The sequence below is a fragment of the Carassius gibelio genome, chromosome B2 (genome assembly GCF_023724105.1).
Source record: "Carassius gibelio isolate Cgi1373 ecotype wild population from Czech Republic chromosome B2, carGib1.2-hapl.c, whole genome shotgun sequence".
Taxonomy (NCBI): Eukaryota; Metazoa; Chordata; class Actinopteri; order Cypriniformes; family Cyprinidae; genus Carassius; species Carassius gibelio.
In genome coordinates, this window is record NC_068397.1 from 4,946,681 (window position 1) to 4,970,109 (window position 23,429).

General features: G+C 35.7%; 2 protein-coding genes across 2 annotated transcripts; one reads left to right on the forward strand and one right to left on the reverse strand.

Moving 5' to 3' along the window:
- The first annotated feature begins 205 nt into the window (after positions 1 to 205).
- On the forward strand, positions 206 to 5,381 carry cmpk (cytidylate kinase). Its single transcript, XM_052549557.1, has 6 exons — positions 206 to 465; positions 1,693 to 1,839; positions 2,830 to 2,982; positions 3,293 to 3,369; positions 3,495 to 3,591; positions 4,556 to 5,381. The coding sequence occupies exons 1-6, from the start codon at positions 325 to 327 to the stop codon at positions 4,595 to 4,597; spliced, it is 657 nt and encodes a 218-aa protein (XP_052405517.1). The 5' UTR covers positions 206 to 324; the 3' UTR covers positions 4,598 to 5,381.
- A 1,962-nt stretch (positions 5,382 to 7,343) lies between these two features.
- On the reverse strand, positions 7,344 to 12,496 carry LOC127951612 (B-cell CLL/lymphoma 6 member B protein). Its single transcript, XM_052549593.1, has 8 exons — positions 12,301 to 12,496; positions 11,989 to 12,210; positions 10,244 to 10,939; positions 10,064 to 10,155; positions 8,873 to 9,031; positions 8,660 to 8,790; positions 8,441 to 8,578; positions 7,344 to 7,997 (listed from the first exon to the last, which is right to left on the reverse strand). The coding sequence occupies exons 1-8, from the start codon at positions 12,459 to 12,461 to the stop codon at positions 7,872 to 7,874; spliced, it is 1,725 nt and encodes a 574-aa protein (XP_052405553.1). The 5' UTR covers positions 12,462 to 12,496; the 3' UTR covers positions 7,344 to 7,871.
- Positions 12,497 to 23,429: the final 10,933 nt, after the last annotated feature.

Here is a 23,429-nt window from a genome sequence, read left to right on the forward strand (position 1 = left end):
TACATTTGGGAATGCTCGCATTTAATTTATAAACATCTTAAACAAGCGGACATGGCAACACGGGTGCTGATGCTGGCGCGCGAACCCCAGGCGCAGGAGGGGTGCGCGTTCTAGAGAGCTTCCAGAGCTGTGGGCGTGATTTACGTGACGTCACGCCAGTGACTCCTCTGCTCTCTGATTGGTCGGACACGTGTACGGCGGAAGTGGAATCTGCCCCGCGCACTTCCTGGACACGAATCAACCGGTCTTTCAAGCAGCTCTGTTCCTGCCTCACAGGGGTCGATGGTCATTCATTAGTGCAGCTCTCTCTTATCTGCTCGGTGTATGATTGTGACTCTGCTGCACAGGCTGAAGGAGCTCCCACGCGTCGTTCACAGGCTGAGTGTGATGATGAATCCGCAGGTCGTGTTTGTTTTGGGCGGGCCTGGCGCGGGGAAGGGGACACAATGCGCGAGAATCGTGGAGGTGAGAGAGATGTAGCATTAAGTCTTTTATCATATTCATAGAGAGAACTACAGAAGCGCTTTATTCAAGACAGCGAGGGTTTATGGGGCCGTAGAGTGTTAATGATTCAGATTTGCAGCAGCAAGGATCGTTCATTATTTCCGTGTGTCCTCTAAGACACTTCATAAGAAAAAAACATTTCCCAACGCCGTTTGATCCCTTTAATAGCGATACTGGGTTTCATCTGACATGGTGGTATAATACATTTGATAGAAAGATAATTTTATCATAATTAAAATGTGCATTGAGTCCATATTCATATATCCTGGTTATGAACAGGAGCTGTGTTCAGTCAGGTCCCACCCTGCTGTCTGTGCAGTGTTCAGTCATGATTTGGCATCAGCATTGAGAAAAAAAACATATGTGTGAAACACACAACTGATATGACTTTGAATGTTTAGTTGTTATTATTAATTATTTATTTTGTTTCTTTTGTATTTTTAGATTTTAGTTTGTAAAAAAAAAAAAGTCTTACGCTCATCAGTTTGATCAAAAATACAGTAAAAACTGTGTAATATTGAATACTTTCTGTATTCTGTACAGTATTGCTGTTTTACCGTATATTTGATCAACTTATTTTATTGTTGGTGAGCATAAAAGAGACTTAAAATAACTTAATTACATTTATTCATTTAGCAGACGCTTTTATCCAGAGTAACTTGCCATAGAGGATTATGAAATGATTTATCATAAAGAAGTAAATAAACTCAGGAAGTGATGCTTTTAGATATATCGTTTAAAAGAATAACCTCACACCACATTACTTCAACATCGTCAGCTACTGGTTTCTTCTAACTGTGTTGTTTAGGGTGCATTTAAAGCAAAAGATTTATTGAAAAAAATCCAATCTCTGTTTTTCTACTATACTTTTGAGTGCTAGAAAAACAAAACCTTCTCTATTAGCCACATGACATCTGAACAAGGTTGTGAAATGAGTTTGTGGATGCTTATTGAGGCCACACGTTTGGACAGACTTGACTGAAAATGTGTCTCGTGATCTTAAACAACATTTGATCTGTCAGAAGTGTCTGGACAGGCTTTGCAACAAAGCTGCCGGTTCAGTTACCAAACCCATACACACCCCTGTTTTTATCCCATTCATATAAATGACAGCTGTCATGCTCCTTTGTAAGACGCTTATGATCTTCCAGGTTGGTTGACTGTGATGTGTTTTTCTCCTGCGCTCAGAACTACAGCTACACTCACCTGTCTGCCGGAGACCTGCTGAGAGAGGAGCGCAGCCGCAGCGGCTCTGAGTTTGGGCAGCTCATCGACACCTACATCAAAGAGGGCAAGATAGTTCCTGTTGAAATCACCATCAGCTTGCTGAAAAAGGTCCGTCCTGCTTAACAAGCCAAAGCATTCCAGGTCATCATGACTCATGGTGATTGTAGAAGGAAACTGGAACATTAGCGGAGGAGGTTTATTACTGAACGTGACCTTGATAACAAATGCCAGCAGTTTCACTATCAGGAGAGGAGAGTGCAAAGAACGGCTCGTAATAGACATAAATGGACAGGCTTTTTACAGTAACAGAATACTCTGCCATTGTTGTGTATGTTTGTTCGCACTTGCCTTTAAAATCAACACATATTGCACAAGTCTACAAACCTTACACATACCACGCATGACGTCACCGTTTTCAAAGATTCCTGTATTGGGTGTTTACACAGAAACAATAACGGTGGTATTTTTTAAAACTTGCACTTTGTTTTCAAAAGTACCGTATTTTTCGGACTATAAGTCGCACCTGAGTATAAGTCGCATCAGTCCAAAAATACATCATGATGAGGGAAAAAAACATATATAAGTCGCATTTATTTAGACCCAAGAACTAAGAGAAAACATTACCGTCTACAGCCATGAGAGGGCGCTTTATGCTAAGCAAAGAGCGCCCTCTGGCCGCTGGAGACGGTAATGTTTTCTCTTGGTTCATTTCTCTCGGTTCATGTCAAATTAATTTTGATAAATAAGTCGAACCTCACCATTAGTCGCAGGACCAGCCAAACTATGAAAGAAAGTGCGACTTATAGTCCAGAAAACACGGTATGCGTTTTCAGTCCCCAAAACGCCATTGTCATGTTAACGAACAGGAAAAACACACAAAACGTTTCCTGTTTTTGGCTGGAGGGAAGGAGAATTCAAAGAGTGGCTCGTCAGAGACACAAATGGACAATCTTGTCTCATAATAGGAATAAATCATAACTGCGATACCATTATTAAGCCTTTTGATGGCCTTTTCTGAGCAGATTAGTCGTTTATCTTCTCTAAAGATGGATGTTTTCAGATATTTATCTTTACTGAAGGAACATCTGTATTTGTCAGGCAATGGAAGAGACCATGAAAGCCGATGAAAAGAATTTCCGCTTTCTTATCGATGGGTTCCCACGAAACCAGGACAATCTGCAGGGCTGGAACCGTGTCATGGACGGGAAGGCCGATGTCAAGTTTGTGCTTTTCTTTGACTGCGGTAATGAGGTGAGGAGCAGCTGTTTTAGTTATTTATTACCCTACCATTACGTCTGACTGAAGTACCAGCTGATTATTGATGTATCTTTGTGAATGAATAATGGAATAGTTTTTAGAAATTGTAACGACACACAATTATGATGGAGCAGCACTTTTTGTTTACAAGCTGTTGTACTGATGTCGTTCTGCGGTTGAAACACTGATCGAGTCATTACATGAGACATCTTTATTTCGTGTTATGACTAGTAGTAAAGCTGATCAGTCATAAACACCCAAAAGATCCCAACTGAAAGTGATCTTCAGCTGTTGTGTGTTTCAGGTTTGTATCGACAGATGTTTAGAGCGGGGGAAGAGCAGCGGACGCACCGATGACAACAGAGAAAGTCTAGAGAAAAGGTAGTTCTCAGATGAATTGAGCTGTATTGGTTGAAGTCACTGAATAATCTGGCATTATATGGAAACGTATGTTTGCACTTTTGATTCCCCTCAAGTTTTCCGAATCCTTCTTGTTGAATTTTCAGGATCCAGACGTACCTCCAGTCCACACGGCCCATCATAGAGCAGTACGAGAAGCAGGGGAAGGTGCGCACCATTGATGCCTCCCGATCAGTGGATGAGGTACGACTAAGGGCTTTAGTGCAGTTCTGCATTAAAGTTATTTTGTTATGCTTTATTAATCAAAAGTTTTGAAAGACATTAAAGCATACTGATAAAAATAAAAGGAATAGTTCCCCCCAAAATGAAAAGTGACTCACCCTCAGGTCTTCCGAAACATAGAGGAAATATGTTTCTTCAATTCTTCAACAATTTCTTTAACTTAGAAAATGTGGAAAAATGTATCATTTCATCACTTGCTCACCAATGGGTCCACAGCAGTGAATGGGTGCCATCAGAATGAGACGCCAAACAGCTGATAGAAACACCACAGTAATCCACACCACTCCACTTGGACATTCATTCTGACGGCACCCATTCACTGCTGTGCAAGTGATGTAATGCTGCATTTCTCCAAATCTGTTCTTATGAAGGAACAAACTCCTCTACATCTGGGATGGCACAAGGGTGAGTACATTTTCAGCAAACTGTCATTTCTGGGTGAACCATTCCTTCAAAAACAAAAATTTCCTCAAAATCCCAAATTGAATATACAGTCCCTCATATAACAATGATGCTATACAAAAATGCTGTTAATTTGTTGTGCATAGACCTATTAAATAAAAAACATGAGCTTCAAACAAACCAAAAGTGAAGTTTTGCCTCGACAACCAACTGAAATTAAAATACTTAGTCTAAAATAAATCAGAGCTAAATAGAAAAATAAAATAAGACTTACAAAAGCACGTAACTAAACTTCTAAAACTAAAATTAAAGTGAAAAATGTTGAAATTGAGTTTGCAGTAATGTTTTTTCTTAGTTTTTATACCATATTAATTAATTGATGTATTATTAAATGCTATTATAATATAGAAATAATATTAAAGGGCTTTACTGTGGCATAGCGCAGTCGAGGTGAATAATAAACTTATGTCCATTCTTTTGAAGTTTCACTTTGCTTCCTTTTGTCTGTTTTTTCTTCTTTCAGGTGTTTGCAGATGTGAAGAACATTCTGGAGAAAGAAGGCTAAACGTCCACAGCAAAAATCCAAATTCTTGAACATTAAGGTGTATTGTCGGCATTTTTACTCCTTCAACAGTAAAATAAGTTGTTGTTTTTTTTAGATGCGAGAGTGTGTGCTTATATCGATGTTTGTAAGTCTGAAAGGAGAACACTTTTTTGCTGAGCAAGCAATCCTTCTTGCTCAATATTAAAGTGATGAAGAACAATATTTCATTGGAGCATCAAGCAAGCTTGAGCAATAATGATCAGGGCACTTCTGTAGGAAGAGAACATGCACGCTTCTGCTCTTAACTTCAGGATAATCTTCCATTAAGTGTATAAAACACAATTAGAAATAAGCCAAGAATAGGTTGGAAAATACTACAGTTCCTATTGGCTCCTGCACGTATCCGTTTCATTCTGAGCTCTAAATGACCAACAGGAAGTAAGATTTCCAGACCTGTTTGTGTCCTATTTGGTAACATTTTTTCATTGTTTTGTATAATAATCCACAGCAGGTTCTGAGGACCGTTTGCTGGAGAGCTGAGTTTTAGCTGTATGTTTTTCTTTTATCATATTTTGGCTGATGTATTCCAAACACATGCCATCTTTGCTCAGGCAGTAGATTTTAAGATGTGGGGAAGGGGGCTCATGCTTTTATTTGATTGGCTCAGCATCTCTGTGTTGTTCATGAAGAAACTGAATTTGCCATATTGATGTGACCGTTCCATAGATAACACAAAACAATATATGAAATATCAGTGATGACAGAACCCACTGAAAAAAAAATAAACGTTCTGATGTTGAATGTCTTCTGACTCCAATCTGATGCTCCTTTTGAATCTCAGTAATTCACAATTCTGCACTACAAGAAAAGAAGAAAAGATGAATGCTAAGTTTGACATGTATATGACAGGCACTATATGCATAACCAAATGTTATCTTCTCAGGAAATAAATTGAAAATACAAAAAAAAAAATATATATATATAATAAAAAGATCCAGCATTATTGTCTCTTAGCAGCAGCATTTTTTTTCCTAGGATTATTCAATGATTCATAAGCTGTTAGTAATTAAAAAAAAAAAAAAAAAAAGTTAATTAAAAGAACTTATATTTCTAAGATCAGTAGCCTGAGGTCAGTATTTTTTTTTTTTACATATATATATATATATATATATATATATATATATATAAGATGTTTTGTTTTCCACAAAAATATGATGCAACACAACTGTTTTCAGAATTAATAATCAAAATAGTTTTTTGAGAATCAAAGCAAGTTAGAATGATTTCTGAAGGATCATGTGACACTGAAAACAAGAGTAAAGATGCTGGAAATTCAGTATGTTTTAAAATATATTGCAATAGCACTATTTTAGTTATTTAAAATCGTAATGATGTTTCACAAAATTACTGTTTTTGCATTCAAATAAATGCAGTGTGAAAAACTTTACAAATAATTTGAAATAATCTTAATGGTTGTGTATGTCATTTGGTTTCAGTGTGTTGTTACATTACAGTGTTAAACGTCACAGGCCTGACAGTCAATAAAAGCCTTAAACAACAGAAAAAGTTACAGTCAATTAGACAGTATGTTACCTGGGAACTTCTGTATATACAACAACTGATGGAAAGTTGGTGATGTGAAGATGATTCTCAACAAGCAACTTTCTGTTTTCACACACAAGTACAATAGTAAAGATTCTAATATCTAGTTTCTCAGCTATAAAAGCATGTGCTCAAACTGTTTGACAGTTGTTCGCGTGCAATGGAGGAAAAGAATAGCTGACGCCCTTTAAATGCAGTGTAGGTGTAAAGCTGTGACATACAGCAGATAAGCCTTTCTGAATGAATCCGTGCTTGAGAAAAACACCTCTCATGTTTCTGCACAACAATAACCCTTCGCACAGAGCTACATTCATACAGAAATGGTTTTGTGTTGTGTGGAAGAACTAGAAGAGCTTGATAAGTGAGATATCAGTGAATGAATCAGCGTGGCGCTTCCACCATCTAATGTTAAACAATCTGCAAAAATATTCCATGATCAGGTTGCTGGTTTTTTCTACGAATAATTTTTTTAAAATATATATTTATTTATTGTATGCAATACTAACTTGCCCAATTGTCATATAATATGTTCATTGACCTCACTCTATTCTGCATCAAGATTTTAGGTAAAAAAAATATACATTTTTTGAAAGGAAAGTGTATATTTGTATATTTATGTGAAGTGACTGATTTGTCTATTTGTCTGGTCCTGCAGTGAGACAAAAGCATTTTTGGTAAAACTTTACAATAATGCATCAACTTACAATGTACTATAGTATTTATTCATTTTTTTTTAGGTTAGTTAATAATACAGCTGTTCATTGTAAGTTTGTTAGCTCATTAAAAAACAAAAAAAATGTAAATGAAGCTGAACTAAAATAGTAATATTTAAAAAAATAAATTAATTAAAACTGAAACAAAATATATATTACTAAAACACCACCACAAAAATGGCCGTTTCATGTAAACTAAACATGATAATGTTTATAAATAGTGTGTAAAACTGTAGCTACACAAACCAACCTTAAATTTCTTGGTATGAAAACTTTCTGTGACGTATTCTCAGCAAATAAAAAAAAGGTTTTTATCACTGAATGTCAGCACAACTGTGATCTGGCTGTATGTAATTATTAGCATTTAACTTTATAATATCAAAAATTTATACCAGTATGTAAATGTAGGATTATTAAATATGCAAAAGAAATAACGATAATCAAACCAGAACTTTGCATTTGTTTGTATGAAATATTTAATTGCAAGGACCTCGGGTCCTCTAGTACCAAAAAACAGCTGTACAAATACATCTAAATCCAATATGACTGTCAGACAAAGCAGAGCTTCTTTAAATGTACCACACTGACAAAACATACACACTTCAATTTGCATAATTATCTTTGTACCTATATTCCCTGTCATATATTATATACAATGCATAGTTTTACTTAAAAGGGAGTGAAATAGCATTCTTAATAAAAAATAAATACTAGACATCTCCCACTATCTTAGACTATAACTAAGAGCTTGACGTACGATGCCTGGAAGACAGTATATACAGTAAAATCTTAAACCATCATGATGAAATCATGCAGGCTGAACCTGAAAGTGCTGGTGAACTAATCCATATTTAACAAATAATATGCAGCGTCACCATATGAGTAAACACAGACATTGGCAAGACAGAGATCCATGTATCTTCTGATGGCTTTTCTGGCTAAAGGAACTGTTAAACGTCTCTGAAGAGCTTGATGTGTTTTCAAGAGGTCACGAGGGAGGAGCTTCTGCAGGACTGGACCTTGGTGTTGGTGACGGCTCCGTGCTTTTGTCGCAGATGCAGACGCAGCTGACTCTTGTGGCGGAAGTGCAGGTCACAGTTCTCACACTGAAACGAGAAACCAAGAAGAGTTCACAGCAAATGCTTTCTCAGTCCAAATATTCAATACTGATATGTGAAATAAAACCATTTAAACCATTTTTTTTAAGATTAATAAATAAGCTTTCCATTGAGGTATGGTTTATTAGGATCAGACTACATTTGGTTGAGATACAACTATTTGAAAATCTGGAATCTGAGGGTGCAAAAAATAAAATAAAAATCTAGATACTGAGAAAATCACCTTTAAAGTTGTCTATATGAAGTTCTTAGCAATGCATATTACTAATCAACAATTTTATTGCAGTAGGACATTTACAAAATGAAACATGATTTTTACCTAATATCCTAATGATTTTTTGGCATAAAAGGAAAATGTATAATTTTGAACCCTTGCAATGTATTGTTGCCCGTTTCTACAAATAAACCGGTTTCTTATGGCTGATGCTCACATGATAAGGTTTCTCTCCTGTGTGTATTCGTAAGTGACTCTTCAGCGTCTGAAGGTGGCGGAAGTGCGTGCCGCAGATGTCACACGGGTACGGTTTCTCTCCGGTGTGGATCAGTACGTGAGCCCTCAGATGAGCCACCTGAAACCACCCAAAGCAGAAGATGAAGAGCGTGTGCTTTGCATTGTCACAGCACAGAAACACGCTGGGGTCTGACTGTACCTGGACGAAGCGTGAGCCACAGGTTTCACATTTGTATGGTTTTTCTCCCGAGTGGATCCGTGAGTGAGTCTTCAGATTGGCAGGTCTGTTGAACTGCGCTCCACAAACGCTGCAGCGGTACGGTTTCTCTCCTGTTATAACAAACAAACCAGTATAAATATCTAAAAGTGCAACACACCGGTTTGAGTGATTTCCAAAGCACTGCAGAATTACCTGTGTGGACGGACTTGTGGCTCGCTAGGTTTGCGTTATAGCAGAACATGGCCTGGCAGCGGTCACATCTGTACGGTTTCCCGTCCTGCAGCCACCGTGGCCTTTCTGCATCAGATTCGCTCCTGGACTCACAGTCGTTACAGTAGATTCTGTCCCGCTCTGAAACACAACACCACAGCTATTAGGATTCATTCACACACTGGAGATCAGATCTGATAGTTCAGAGTGTGATGATAATAATGATGTAATAACAAGAATATTCTAAAAGACTTTTATCCACAACAGTTAAGAATAGCAGACATTGTCGGCTGTATTTTTAACATTCACCTCAGTCCTCACTGCCCTGTGACCGACAGGGGGCCCCAAAGAGAAACAAAACAACAACAGGAAAAAAAAACTCAGCTATGTTTAATTCAAATATATAATGTAATACCTAAATATTGTTGAATATTATTAATATTAACTATAATGTTATACCTAAATATTGTTTAATATTATTAATATTAACTAAAACATTTTAATATTTAATCAGGCATTACATCGCTTAAATATAACACACACACACATTTTTATATATATATATATATATATATATATATATATATATATATACACAGACACACACAATGTAATTACTAAATATTATTAGAAATACATATTTTTAAATTTGACTGAAACAATTAGTTACTATTTTATACTTAAATAAATTATAGATATATAACCCACATACGTAAAATGTTAAGCCTAAATATTATTTTTTTATAAAATTAAAATAATAATAATTAATAACTACTACAATATTAAAATACTTAAGTGAACATGCACATGTTTTATTTTTGTGTCAAACTCAGAAAACCACTGGGGTTTTTGTAAATAGTTAATACTACTACTACTACTATTAATACTAATTATCATTATTATTATTATGTAATAACTAAAGATTATTATTGACAAACAGATGCTATTATTATTTACTAATTACAATACTAAATACTAAAATATTGAAACCTCTAAGTGAACACAATTATTGTTTTATTATTATTAGGTATATATTTTTTTTTAATAATTATTAATATTTAATATAATTTAGGTATTACATTACATTATATATAATATCATACCTAAATACTAATAAATATAATTTTTTTGCTCTTTAGGTCCAAAATCCGTCTGTGCAGAAAGTGTGTTCACCTGATGGTGTGGGTCGTGTGCTGCTGTCCTCTGTCAAAGTGTTGGGAAGTGAAGAGTCGTGCTCTTCTTTTTTGATGCACTCATCTGCAGAGCTTAAAACACATGACACCGTGTTTAAGAACAATGCGCTAAATACTAATACTTGCCACTCTGCCATCCTTAAAGTTTGGCTTCACTGACCTGCTATCCATAATGAGCTTTCCCCGAGCTTCACTGCTCTTGGTGGATTCTGCAGCCGTGTGGGATGGAGTCGGTGAGCTCTTGTCATCCGCCCCGTCTGTGGAGTTCAGCACAATGAACTTGTACTTCTTCCAGTTGCGCACCTTCGGGTGACTGATGGAGCCGGGAGGAGACGGCGCTCCTCGACTGCAGCTGCTGGACTCTGCGGGTGAGTTGGGATGGCAGTCGGATCTGAGAGGGCTCTTGGGACCGCTGCTGTGACACGGCTCAGTGTTCTCCACCTCTGCGTTCAGAAGAGGAGTCTTCCTGTCTCCCTCGGCTGGAGCTGAACGGATGAGCACAGATGGACGGTTCCTCTCCTCTCTGGCCTCCGTGGCTCCTCCGTTAGTCTCGGTCCGAGCCGAGGCTCTGCTGTCTGGAGGGGAGTGCTGCTGGCGGGCTATTACGCCCGTCTTTGGGATCTGCCAGAGCGGGTTTGTGGTGTTGGAGGTGTCCATGGGGAGAGGTAGATGTCTGTAGAAGCGAGAAGGGCTTTCGGTGGAAGTGCTGACTGCATAGTGCAGGCTGGGAGGAGCGTAAGTGCTGAAGTTCATGGATTGGGTGTTCAGGGCATCGCTGAGGAGGAAGGGAGCTTCTGAAGATAAACAGCTGTGATTAACCAGCATCTCTGCTCGGCTCTGCTTTACACACAAGCCCCTTAAGAGAAAACCAGCAGATGATGAGTCAGAGATTAATGACAGTGTCCAAGATCAAGAAAGGAAATCTAAAGACCAGTTCTGTGATCCTTGTATTCTTAGTGGTTTCTTTTAAAAAAAAAAAACATTTATACTATTTTTAACCATTGTTTGATTTAATGACTAACTTTAACAAATGTCATGTGGTGTAATCATGAGAAAAAGTGATACAACACACCTTTTTTTTTTTTTACACCTTTCATGTATACGTACACATTAAAATGTTCAAAAATATATTTTTTTAATAAATATTATAATAAATAAAATATTATAATAAAAAAAAAAATTATATATACAGCATAGAAATTATATCCACAGTATAAAACAATTATTATATTATAAATAATTGTATGTATATATATATATATATATATATATATATATATATATATATATATATATATATATATATTAGAACATTATATTATTATATTATTACATTTACAGTATACAAAATTACAAAAATCATGAATAATAATGTTTATTGTTTTGGGGGCTAGACTACATGACAAATTCAAATGTAAATTAACTTTGCCATGTCCAAAAAAGTCAAATTATATGATATTTTAAGAGAATTAAAGACTTAAAACATAGAAACGTAATATTAGCAGCCAGTTTTTTCCCCTAAGAAACAGCAATAAATGAGGATGCCATTCTATTTAATTTATATGTATGTATATATATATATATATATGTGTATATAGATATATATATATATATATATATATATATATATATATATATATATATATATATTCTTCATTATGATATCAGGTAAGTTGTATCACTCTAATTATTTTCTATATGCAGCCCCTCCCCCAAAATAAATAAATATTTAAATTTAAAAATGAAAAATAATCTCATCATACATGAAGTGAACCACTTTTTAAATGTATTTCTGAATTAATAATTCAAATAATAAGTTATAATTTAAGACAAAATAAATAAATAAATAAAAATCAGTGTCAGATGTCTGTGTTTGAATGTTTTTGTGCTTTTCTAAGCGCTCACCTGGAGTCTATGAACCTCTGGCATGTGTCCATCACATGCTCCATCTGTAAGTATGTGGCTGTGTTGAGGGTGGCTATAATAAAGTTATCTTTAAGCGTGAGGCAAGACGTATACATAAACTCCAATAATATGGCGAAGCCATCGGGGTCCACATTTGGATCTAAACTTATGATGCCCAAGTTGCTTTTATAAGCATCTGCAAACATGGAGTAGAAGAGGCCACTGGGAAAAAAACAAGATGCAATACAAATGTCACTTGCTCTGCATGTCATGTATTTAACATTTTGCAAAATGCAAAAATCATAGCACTACCTGCACGCCATCAAAACTGTCTTATGGGCCCGAAACTGCTGCCCACCGACCACAATGGTGACATCGGTCAGGATGTTTCTGCTGCGGAGGCGGTTGAAGTTGAACAGCACATCACCAGCATGGCGAGTGAACTTAATGCAGCCGTCTGCTGCACCTGACATTGTTCCCCTGCACAGAAAGCATCCACAATCAAGTAAAACATTTGAATGAATGTATGCATTCATTTCCACTTGGCTAGTAAACTTTTAAAAATAAACTACATCACACCAGATATATATATTTTAATAAATATATGTATAGTTACATCTAATTTTACACAATAGGCTATATTAACCTAAAATCTTCATGTCAAAACTGAAGGTGTGCAAGTTTAGTCAAATGAACACTAGATGTCCACAAAGTTGCATTGTTGCAAACTGAAAATATGATCTACATTTACATTCAGGCCTAACAATATTATGTATTAAATATTCTTTGTCTCTTTAGTCAACATTTGCTTTGAGTCTGTTCATTTTATTAAAGAGTTTGAATAGTTCTTCATTTATAGTAAGATCTCTAATTGATGTTTTACACATATGCACACATACTGTACACTACATACATACTCAACTATTTAAAATCCTGCTAAATTCGATCAACCAGATCTCAATGACGACGTATTTAACCTTTTGATACTATTTCATAAATTCTGCATCAGGGAACAGCAGAATATATGATTTAAGACACTTCCCCGTGAGTGACACTTGCTCATACGGTATATCAAACCTTGTAGCATATTGACTAAAAGTATTACGGCGACAAGTTTATGAATAAAAGCCACATGAGTAGACTCTATTACAGGTGTTTTGTGTCAAACAAGCGTTTCGATTTCCAGTGAAACATAAATAACCACGCGACATTAATATGCTTGCATGCTGAAGCACTCGAACATAAAACATATTCGCGTGCTGGATTTATTAACCACTGATAATGTATTACATTTCCCATGAAATAGATACATTTGAGAGTTCACGCGCATATAATCGCATGCGCATGAGTGAATGACAAAGTCAGAGAAAACCTATGAAAAAGAATAAAACTTTTCGACATTTAAAATGTATATTATCTATTCACGTCTACTGTTTTAGCACCACGCAGGCTGTCTATTATAGGAAATAAACTTAGTTTCCCTCCCATATAAAGTTGCATAAACCTGTCTTTATTATACAATTCAGAGCTTCCTAAATCAGCTTAACCTCACTGAATCTAATACAGAGAGTGAAACTGACAAATGAGACGAATGAGATTAGTATTTCACGCAATCAGGCCAACAGAAGTCGAGTTGCGTAATTATAACACGACAGCTCTAAATACAAGAAAGTAGTCTGGCGTAAAACAAAATTAAAAACAACTATAGAAATAACTCGTTTCTTTAGAGCGTATCGTGTTTAGTCTAGACTTGTTGCTAGATAGAAGAAAATCACCTGGTGTATTTTTTCTTGGAAGTGTCCACCGAAGACAGTTCTTGGAAGAACTCTTCTGAGAAGACGCACTTCGTAATTCTCGGAATTTTACCAGTGGACTGTACCACTGAGACTCAGGAGGGGACAACCAGACTTTCTGTCCTCGCGCTGCTGTAGTGCCAACTTATTGCTTATCAGAAACATGACGACAGTCATTCTGTAAGCTTTGAGACTAACATGTATGCTAGATGTTATTGTGTTTAGCACCTTATCTAGTATCATTGTCGGAGTATTTACACTCCGCGCCTCTGTAGGCAGTGGTTCGCTCCAGAGACGCGGCCATAATCTACGTCACTCCTCCTCCCACCCCACGGATCCGGCAGAAATGGTTCCTCCCGATGTGACCCCTCCATTATAACGTGTATATTATGTCATATTGAATTAACTCAGCTATTGTGGTCATAAGTTAGATTTAAGATAAATAACTTTGAAATCACACAGAAAAACCTATTCATTAGTGAGAAGTTTACTTTTCATATACGGTGTGTAATAATTATACAGTGGCTGTTTGATAGCTATTCTTCAGTTCTAGGTTAACAATAACGCCACAATATTATAGTATTATTATCACATTGTTATTTAACATTTTTGGGAGTTGTCTATTTCATAAAAGGTCGAGACACTTCTTCCAAATCGGTAAGATTGAGTTTTTGCTCAGTTTATAATAGATCAAATATCGAACCACTTGTCACTGAGTGTTTAAATAAATAAATAAGAATGAAACATAAGCCTGTTAAAATATATTTTTTCTTACAATAATAATATTCTTTGTATCCACGTGTATTTTAATGAATTAGGGAATGTGTGGCAGCATTTTAATAATACTTTAACATACTATAATATAATAATGAAGAATAATATGGCAAACAATGCTTTTTAATACTCTAAGAAGGCGATCTTATATATATATATATATATATATATATATATATATATATATATATATATATATATATATATATATATATATATATATACTATTTTTGATGAATTTTATCTTTTTAACATTGTCCTTTTCTAATTACATGCTCTCTAAAGTAATATCACAATATCTGGGAGGTCACAGATTGATTACAGCTTAGAATTAAGATGGCAACTGAGGCAAATTAGGTCTTTTACACACACACACACACACATTTGTTTTTGTGAAAAGTTCATCCCAGGCTGGGGTTCATCCCAGGCGTAATTGTTTTTATACTGTACAAACTGTATATTCTATGGCCCTACACCAACCCTAACCCTAACCCTCACAGGAAACTTTGTGCATTTTTACTTTCTCAAAAAAACGAATTCTGTATGGTTTAAAAGCGTTTTGAAAAATGGAGACATGGGTTATGTCCTTGTAAGTCACCCTCTCTCTTGTAATACCTGTGTCATACCCATGTCATTATACAGAGTTGTGTCCTGATATGTCCCACACACACACACACACACACACACACACACAAACACACACACACACACAGACACACACACACACACACACTTAAACTCATGACTGCTTCAGCAGTGTACTGTAACTTAACACTCAACAAAGCAGCTATTCAGGACCATAATGCAGTGCACAAAGTTCTCAACACTATTTATATATCAGTTCCAAAGAGATATTGAAAACATGCACATTCGGTTGTGCAGAGAAATCTCATCTAACACACTGTGCTTCAGGTACTCCAAGAACAAAGCATAATATTTTGAAAACTAATATACGATCGTGAATTCCCTCAAGAAATAGGGCCAGAGGTCAAAAAAAAAAATTGTACTAAAATGACTTTAATAAAATCACAATAGTGTGACCCCCCCCCCCCCCCACACATATATATATATCACATATCAAAGCATGCTAGTAATGACGGGCATAATGAAGCGCTGAACGACTGGCCTAGAAATGTCTGCGATGCCGAGACAATCATTACAGTGTAGCGCTTTGATATTACAAATCTTCCTGACAGCTAAGTGAAGTTCTGTATTGCTTCTGTATGGGAAATCGTTTTTGAAGTTCTTTCATTGTGAAAGGTTGGCAACATGTCATATATCTGAAAGCTCACTGTGAAACTGCCCCCACCTCTCACACATCCAAATACACACTTCCTCTTTCTTCAGAAGAGGAACGTGCCCTATCGGAAATAAACGCTGCTGTCACAGACCTTTCATACTCATACGGACGATGACTTATTCTTCAGAAATTTGTTTTGCGTTATTTATATATTGTTTTCACTGTTTTTGGTTTTGTGGAAAGTGGATGTCATTCTTTTCTTCAGAAACATAATTGATTTATTACATATTTATTGGCAGGCCCAGCTCACCCCACCCGGGGTACTATATTTTTTGTTTGTTGGCCATTTTATGACTCACCTAAAATATTTTTTTTTTTGCCAATCTCAGAATTAGAGTCAGAATTCTCCAACCATTTCTTCAAATAGACCATTCTGATTTATAACTCTAGTTTGAATGCAAAATTATTTATATCAACATAGATTAAATAAATTTCACAAAAACACACATCAATACACTTGTCAATGGCAACAATGCTGTGTCATTTTTACTCATCACTATCACATATCAAAGACACAGTTCAGAAAATTGTCAGGCTGTTCCAAGAAAAGCATTCATATATAGGCCATAGATGACTCAGTGACTGTCGTCTGCTGTGGTTATCTCAGTCCTTCAGGTTCTGTAGTGATCTGCAAGGTTGCACCAACAGTGGTGTAAAACCTGATTGCACACTTCAGGGTGAACACCTCGTTCCTTGACAAACACACACAGATGCTGTCTCTCTTTAGCTTTGGATAAAACACACATTTAAATATGTGTGAAAGTGTTGTTTGCTGTCGATTGTGTCAATATACATTTCAAAATATGAGCTGCATGGCTTGTAATGACTTTTTTTTTTATTAGCTTAGCATATATACTATTGCACTCCTAGACATTAGTTTAAAAAAAAAATGTTGCTTCCTGTTGATAGAAGAAATTCATACAGGGTTAGAACAACATGAGGGTGAGTAAATAATGACAGGACTTTCATTTTAGGATGGACTATGCCTTTAATAGAAACTTTCACCCAGTGATATAACCGGTAGCTCCAACTTTTCACTGATCTAGAAAATAATGCATGTCATTCATTTTAGCATGGGATCATTCCCGCACACAAAACATTCATTAAAGTTACCACAAAATTATAGTCATGGGCGTTATAAAGGTCATTTTATAACAGTACTTTGAGGTTATGTATATGCTAAATATTTACAACTTCATTTAAAGGTATACATTCATTTTGTCAAATGGATCAAAAAATAATACACAATCAAACACTTTCCATAATGATAGTTTATTCAATTTAATGCCATTTTGCAACTAACAAGCAAGTAGCAAATCCATAGCTAAAGCCTATTGGCCCTTCAATATGTTCCTGTTTCAACACATCAACACGCAGGACACATGCTTCCACAGGGGTTTGAAGCTGTAATCCCCAGCCAGAGCGGGATCCAGTTCACACACATGCACTGCATTTTGCACCTGCGTGTACTTTCGAAACACATGTGTCGGTTTTCTCAGGTCAGGATCGATTCAGCACACATGACCTCGAACTGGAAACATAAGGCTCGCTTTGCTGTGGAAAACTACTTAACCAAACAGATCCAGAAGTTCATTGATCTTCCATTGAGTATGAAGCCTCAGTTCAACAGTACAGAATCTAAGGTCAAGCACTGCACCAAACTTAATGTAATGAATTAATTATTACTGTCACATTTGGAGAATGTCCTTTCTGTGCCTTGAATGTGGTATGTGGTAGTTCTGTGGTAGTCTCTGTAGGGTCAGAGAGCTCTCGGATTTCATCAAAAATAGTTGTGTTCTGAAGATAAATGAAGGTCCTACGGGTTTGGAGTGACATGAGGGTGAGAAATTTATGTCAGTCTTTGACATTTAAGGAATAGTTCACCCAAATATTAGTCTACTGAAGAGACACAATAACTTTCTATAATTTAATGAATTAATTAAAGTAGAATTGGTACACTCTTAAAAATAAAGTTTCTTTATTGGCATCAATGGATATGTGATGAACATTTAACATTAATTCCAGAAAAGGTTATGGAAAAAGGTTTTTCATTTGTCCATAAAAAAATAAATAAATAAATAAAAATTCTTTATACTATTAAAATGTTCTCTTTATTACAATCTATGTTTCCTTTAACCTCTATGGAACCTCTATGGTAAAAAATGGTTATTTAGATTTTTTAAAATGTTCTTCACACTAAGAAAAAACAGAAGTTTTGTTATGAAATATTCACTGGAATGTTCTTTTGTGAACCATGAATGGCATCACTGTGGGAGAAAAAAACAACTTTTGAAACATTTATTTTTAAGAGTGTTTAAACATCGATCAATGCATATACAAAGCCCAACAAATATGGTCAACAGAAGCCAAGCTACACGCGCCTGACTCGTGAAGATTAATGAGGTTTGTTTTCATGGGATTGTGTCTATTCAGAAGACTTGGAAGCAGTGTTGGGGGTAACGCATTACAAGTAATGCAAGTTATGTAATCTTTTTTAGTAAAGTTTTACAAGAAAATATCTGAGTAACTTTTCAAAGACGTAACACCAGTTACTTTGTTTTCCCATTTATTGACTGAGAAGTCTCCTGTCCCCATACTGGGAGAAATCAGAAGTACAGAGTCGTTGTGCGCTCTGTGTGAACATGATGTAGTTCTAGACTAAAATGTGCATTAATTCACCCCGCTCGCAAAAAAACAAAACAGATTTAGTACTCATTAAAATTAATTAAAACAGTGAAATGCAAACTCAGAATATAGCGCAAACCTGCAATAATTAAATGTTAAATAGCACAAATGTATCTAATCCCATTTTATTAACTAATGTCTTTGCTGCTGACCTTTGATGATCCAGTTCAACCACATTAATAAGCAAAAATGACTTGATAAACTAACAATTGTGCTTCATTGTTTTTATTTTATTGCTGAAGAGTGTTGAACCTTCTTCTCCTGTGTTCTACTGTACAGACATGAATTTACTTTTCCTTCAGCCTGAGGTTTATTCATCACACTTTTTGGCATAAAAGGGCTTCTACATTTGCTATAAATAGAACTTCTTATAATAAAAACAATCAAGCCTTGCTCATATTTAAAACGTAATGCAAAAGTAATGTAAGTCAATATATTAGTGCATTACATTTAAAAGTAACTTTCCCCAACACTGCTTGGAAGATACTGCTCAGTTCATATGGATTACTTTTACGAAGTTTTATGAACTTTTTGAAGAATCAAATTTTCGGTGGAGCATCATAAATCTTTTTTCACTCTGTTTTAGGAGATAATCAAAAGTGTAACAGTGACACAAAACAATGCTTTTCTGAGGAACTGTCCCTTTTACGAGTTTTCAAAAAAAAACAAAAGTGTCAGGGTTTAGACCGGAAGGTGATTAAAAAATAGTTTTTATTCAGAAAGTACCGTGTTTCCCGTTATTATTAGTGTTTTTTTCTTCCAAAACACCACTATTGCTCATTCTTATAGGGTTTTTCCTGAAATCCCTAAGAATTAAACTTTGGCATATAAATCGTCCTGCCCCGTTTTTTGCGACAGATATGAATCATACACCAAATCATACGTCAAAATAGATTAAACTGATTTCTAGCTTTATCCCTCACCCCTTCTATGATTCTCTTGTTTCAGCTCCTGATCTGATTACTTAACTTTCTCCTCCATCCAGCACTGCCCTATCCAGTTACCTCACCTCACGCTGGTGTGACGTTTTTCCTCCTAAACCTTTTAATGATGCAGATCCAATGCAGCTTAACAAAGATTTACAACAGCCTGTAACAATAAGCCAAATCGGTTAAAGTTGCCTTTTTGTTCAAATGGGGTCAGATCGTACTGTGTGAGGCTGTGGGTGTCAAAAGAATGAGAAAAACAACAAAAATACATTATACAGGTCCTTCTCAAAAAATTAGCATATTGTGATAAAGTTCATTATTTTCCATAATGTAATGATAAAAATTAAACTTTCATATATTTTAGATTCATTGCACACCAACTGAAACATTTCAGGTCTTTTATTGTTTTAATACTGATGATTTTGGCATACAGCTCATGAAAACCCATGATTTTGACATTTCATAACCCAATGATTTGACATTTCATAACAAAAACTAACATTGACAACAACAACAGCATTAATGAAGTCAGAAACCATCAAAACAATGATCCTATAAGAGTCACGGGCATTATTGATTCATGATGCAAGGCATGATGGGAGCCCATAAACAAATCTGCAGCATTGTTCAATATTAAACTATTTGTTCAGACAGCTCTTTCCCTGTATAAGTGCATTATAAAAACATGAAACACTCCATTATCACTTAATTTAGTTGAGAATAGGTAACAATTTACATTAGTTAAAATGAACTAACAAATTAAAAAGCATTTATTAATTTTAGTTAAATAGTTAATCCAAAAAAAAAAAAAAAAAAATGGAAATGTACTCACCCTCAGGCCATCCAAAATGTAGGTCAGTTTGTTTCTCCATCTGAACAGATTTGGAAAAATGTAGCATTGCATCATTAAATTGCTCTGCAGTGAATGGGTGCCGTCAGAATAAGAGTCCAAATAGCAGATAAAAACATCACAACAATCCACACAACTCCAGTCCATCAGTTAACATCTTTGAACTTTATACTATTGCTTCTGGCAAGAGTCCATGATCCACAATAATGCTTTCTCCGATGACAATGACGGTGCTTGATCTGTGCTTATTTCTCTCCTGATTCTGACGAGACACCCTTTTTACTGGAGAAAGCCATTTTATGGACAGAGGACTCATTTGAAGTTAAAAGGGTAAATTTTCACCAAAAATTCTTTTTCGAGTGAACTATTCTTTTAATGCAAATTTTATCATTTGCTAATACATTAATAAAATTAAAAGTTGTATCTTTTAACATTATTTAATGGTCCTAACATGAATTAACAACAAACAGCTGTATTTTTATAAAGTGACACTAACAAAGACTTATCAAATCATGAATTGTTAGATCATTTTAATTAATGCTGTACCTAACATTATGGGACCTTACTGTAAAGTGTTTCCTGATAATTTCATTATTAAGTCACTAACAAATATTATATAATGACATGCATGTACAGTATAAACATACATAAAAAAATAACTGAATCACCGTTGCATATTTCTAACAATTAAGTATGATACTATATTATAAAGTTTTTATAAAGTAATATCAAATGCAAGACATCTCCACCCCTTCAGCAGTGATCATATAGTCTCAGAAGTGATATGCTCAGCACTTGTTGCTTCTGCAAGTGCTCACTTCAGCTATCTTTAGCTCGGACACTTCCATACTTAGAGTAAACAGCTTATCATTGGCCAGCGTTCGTTCGGTCATAAACCTGTTACACCATATATCACTACTTCTGCTTTCAGAGACACACCAGTATAAGCTCAAACTGATCATCTTTTTGAGGTTATTCAAAGTTCACAGTGTACTTAATATTATATGAAGTCCAATACTGATCAGAAGGGCTGATCAGATGATAAACATAAACGCAGTGTTCTTGTATACAGGCATCTGTTAGCGTATAATGTTTTGTACAAAGAATTTAAGGCGACATAGCAACTGTAAAAGAAGAACATGCAAAACTGGATCCCTCACCTCAGGCATCAACAATCTACAATATTATGTTGAAATGGGTGAGGCATGTCACAGCATTTTGAAAACTGTATTTTCAGAAGGTGAACGTTACAGTAAACCCCACCTTAAACGTGAAGGTATCTGCCTAGACTGTCAGCTGACTGAGGAGTGTGTGGCTTTCTAGGAATGCAGTACAGAGTGACAGAGCTCTTCAAAAACAAGAGCTGGACCTACAGCCGGAACCTGTTTTCATTGCGCCCCCTGGTGGACAAACAAACACATCTGAAATTACTCAACTTGACATGTCTCTATCCCTTTAAGTGGATAATTAAATAAACATTCTTGAGCAGTTAAGCATCTAATAATGATAACCTCATTTCTTTTTGAAAGGACACCATACTTCCTTTTTTGAACTGAAGCACTAGGCCACACAACGCTTTTCATTGAACTTTGAGGTGGAATTTCAACTATTGGATCACGTGAGCCTCTCGGTGTTTCCACCCTCATTCCTACATCAACCTCATTTAAACGACAGTTTTGTTCAGTTTTTCTTCTGTTTGAAGTGTCATTACACTGCCAAGGTTTAAAGGCATTATGGATTAAGATTTCAAGAAGGGAACTCATTTAGTTTGGACATCTGTATAGCTAAAAGAAGAAGAAGAAGAAAAAATATACTTTGAAGAATGCTGGTAACCAAACAGTTGGTGGTATTGACTACTACAGTATGGAAAACAAATAAAACTATAATAAAGAATAAACTTGTGCATTTGTATTTTATTTCATCGAACCCATTTTTACACATTTTTGGATTTTAACTTACAAAATTAACTCCTTTTTTGTCTTTCTGTCAATTTGTGTACCTCTGTTGGGTTTTATTTTATGCACTATGCAGATTTTTCAACTTAAGTAAGAATAAAATAAATAAATATATTACATTTAGGCCCTCACAAGACCCAAATCACTTCGGTTACTAGAAACTCAGACTTTAATTTAGTGATGTCAATAACATAGTGTGTATTCCTAACTCAAGCAGACAAACAGAATATAACTGTTCTATCAGGTTGCCATAAACTAGCTTTTTAAGGTTTTAAGCACGGCTAATCTAAGTGCTGGTGCTGAATGCCAGAGTGATCATAGTGGAACATATTTTACAACTTCTTGTCTATAAACATTGTAGATAAGGTTTTATAGCATCTCTTTTGTTTCTATGCCCTGCCTGGGTCAACAATGACAACAAATACGAGCTTTAGAAACATCAAGGGGGAAAATCGCACTTGTTCAGTTAAAACAGCTTTACAAGGAGCCCAAACTGTCCTTATTCTAGTGGCCGACTTCAAAATGAGTTCAACTCTCACATCCGCTCGTTCAAAAGCAAGCCACGCCGTCACTCAGTTGCTGCTGATGCTTTATGAATAACCGCATCAAATTAATTGACATGCTACATTAAACCAATGACGCGTAATGAAAGGATTAGGTGTAGGCTGTATCTTCTGATCTGATGACTCATAGAAGTTTCCTTTAGGAATGACTGCAATAAAATCTAAAACGTGAACGCCTGCGCCAAATACTGCTGGATGGCAGGGTTATCCCGTAAACTGTGATGTTGTGCGGAAACACTTGGCAACAGAGTGTTTGCCAGCCATATATAAATCGGCTCATTATGGTGCTCAGCCTTTTAGGTCAAAGTAAGTGCTGTCATTATCCTGGTGTCACTCCATAATGCTGGTGTGACATGCTTAAATTTGTGATATTCAGGTTTATGGGCATGTATCTCTAAAACATCATTAAAGAGCACTTTGCTGTAGCAAATAAAACAAAGACCTTATGTCACTTTGTTAAATTAGCTGTATTTTGATACACCATTTGGATCACCATTTGATACCCAAATGGAAGTCTCTGCTTTGTGGGTCATATTGCCTCATTTAAAAGGTCACCAAGAAGAAGTGCGTGGTATATAAATGAAGACGTTTT

Bases quoted from the DNA above. Each gene is read 5' to 3' on its own strand.
- cmpk (XM_052549557.1), top strand. From the start codon at position 325: ATGATTGTGACTCTGCTGCACAGGCTGAAGGAGCTCCCACGCGTCGTT. The intron at 466-1,692 runs GTGAGAGAGATG...TCCTGCGCTCAG, and splicing joins AATGCGCGAGAATCGTGGAG to AACTACAGCTACACTCACCT. The intron at 2,983-3,292 runs GTGAGGAGCAGC...TGTGTGTTTCAG, and splicing joins TCTTTGACTGCGGTAATGAG to GTTTGTATCGACAGATGTTT.
- LOC127951612 (XM_052549593.1), bottom strand. From the start codon at position 12,461: ATGTCAGGTGCAGCAGACGGCTGCATTAAGTTCACTCGCCATGCTGGT. The intron at 8,579-8,659 runs GTACAGTCAGAC...GGGTGGTTTCAG, and splicing joins GTGGCTCACGCTTCGTCCAG to GTGGCTCATCTGAGGGCTCA. The intron at 7,998-8,440 runs GTGAGCATCAGC...TTCTCGTTTCAG, and splicing joins CAGGAGAGAAACCTTATCAT to TGTGAGAACTGTGACCTGCA.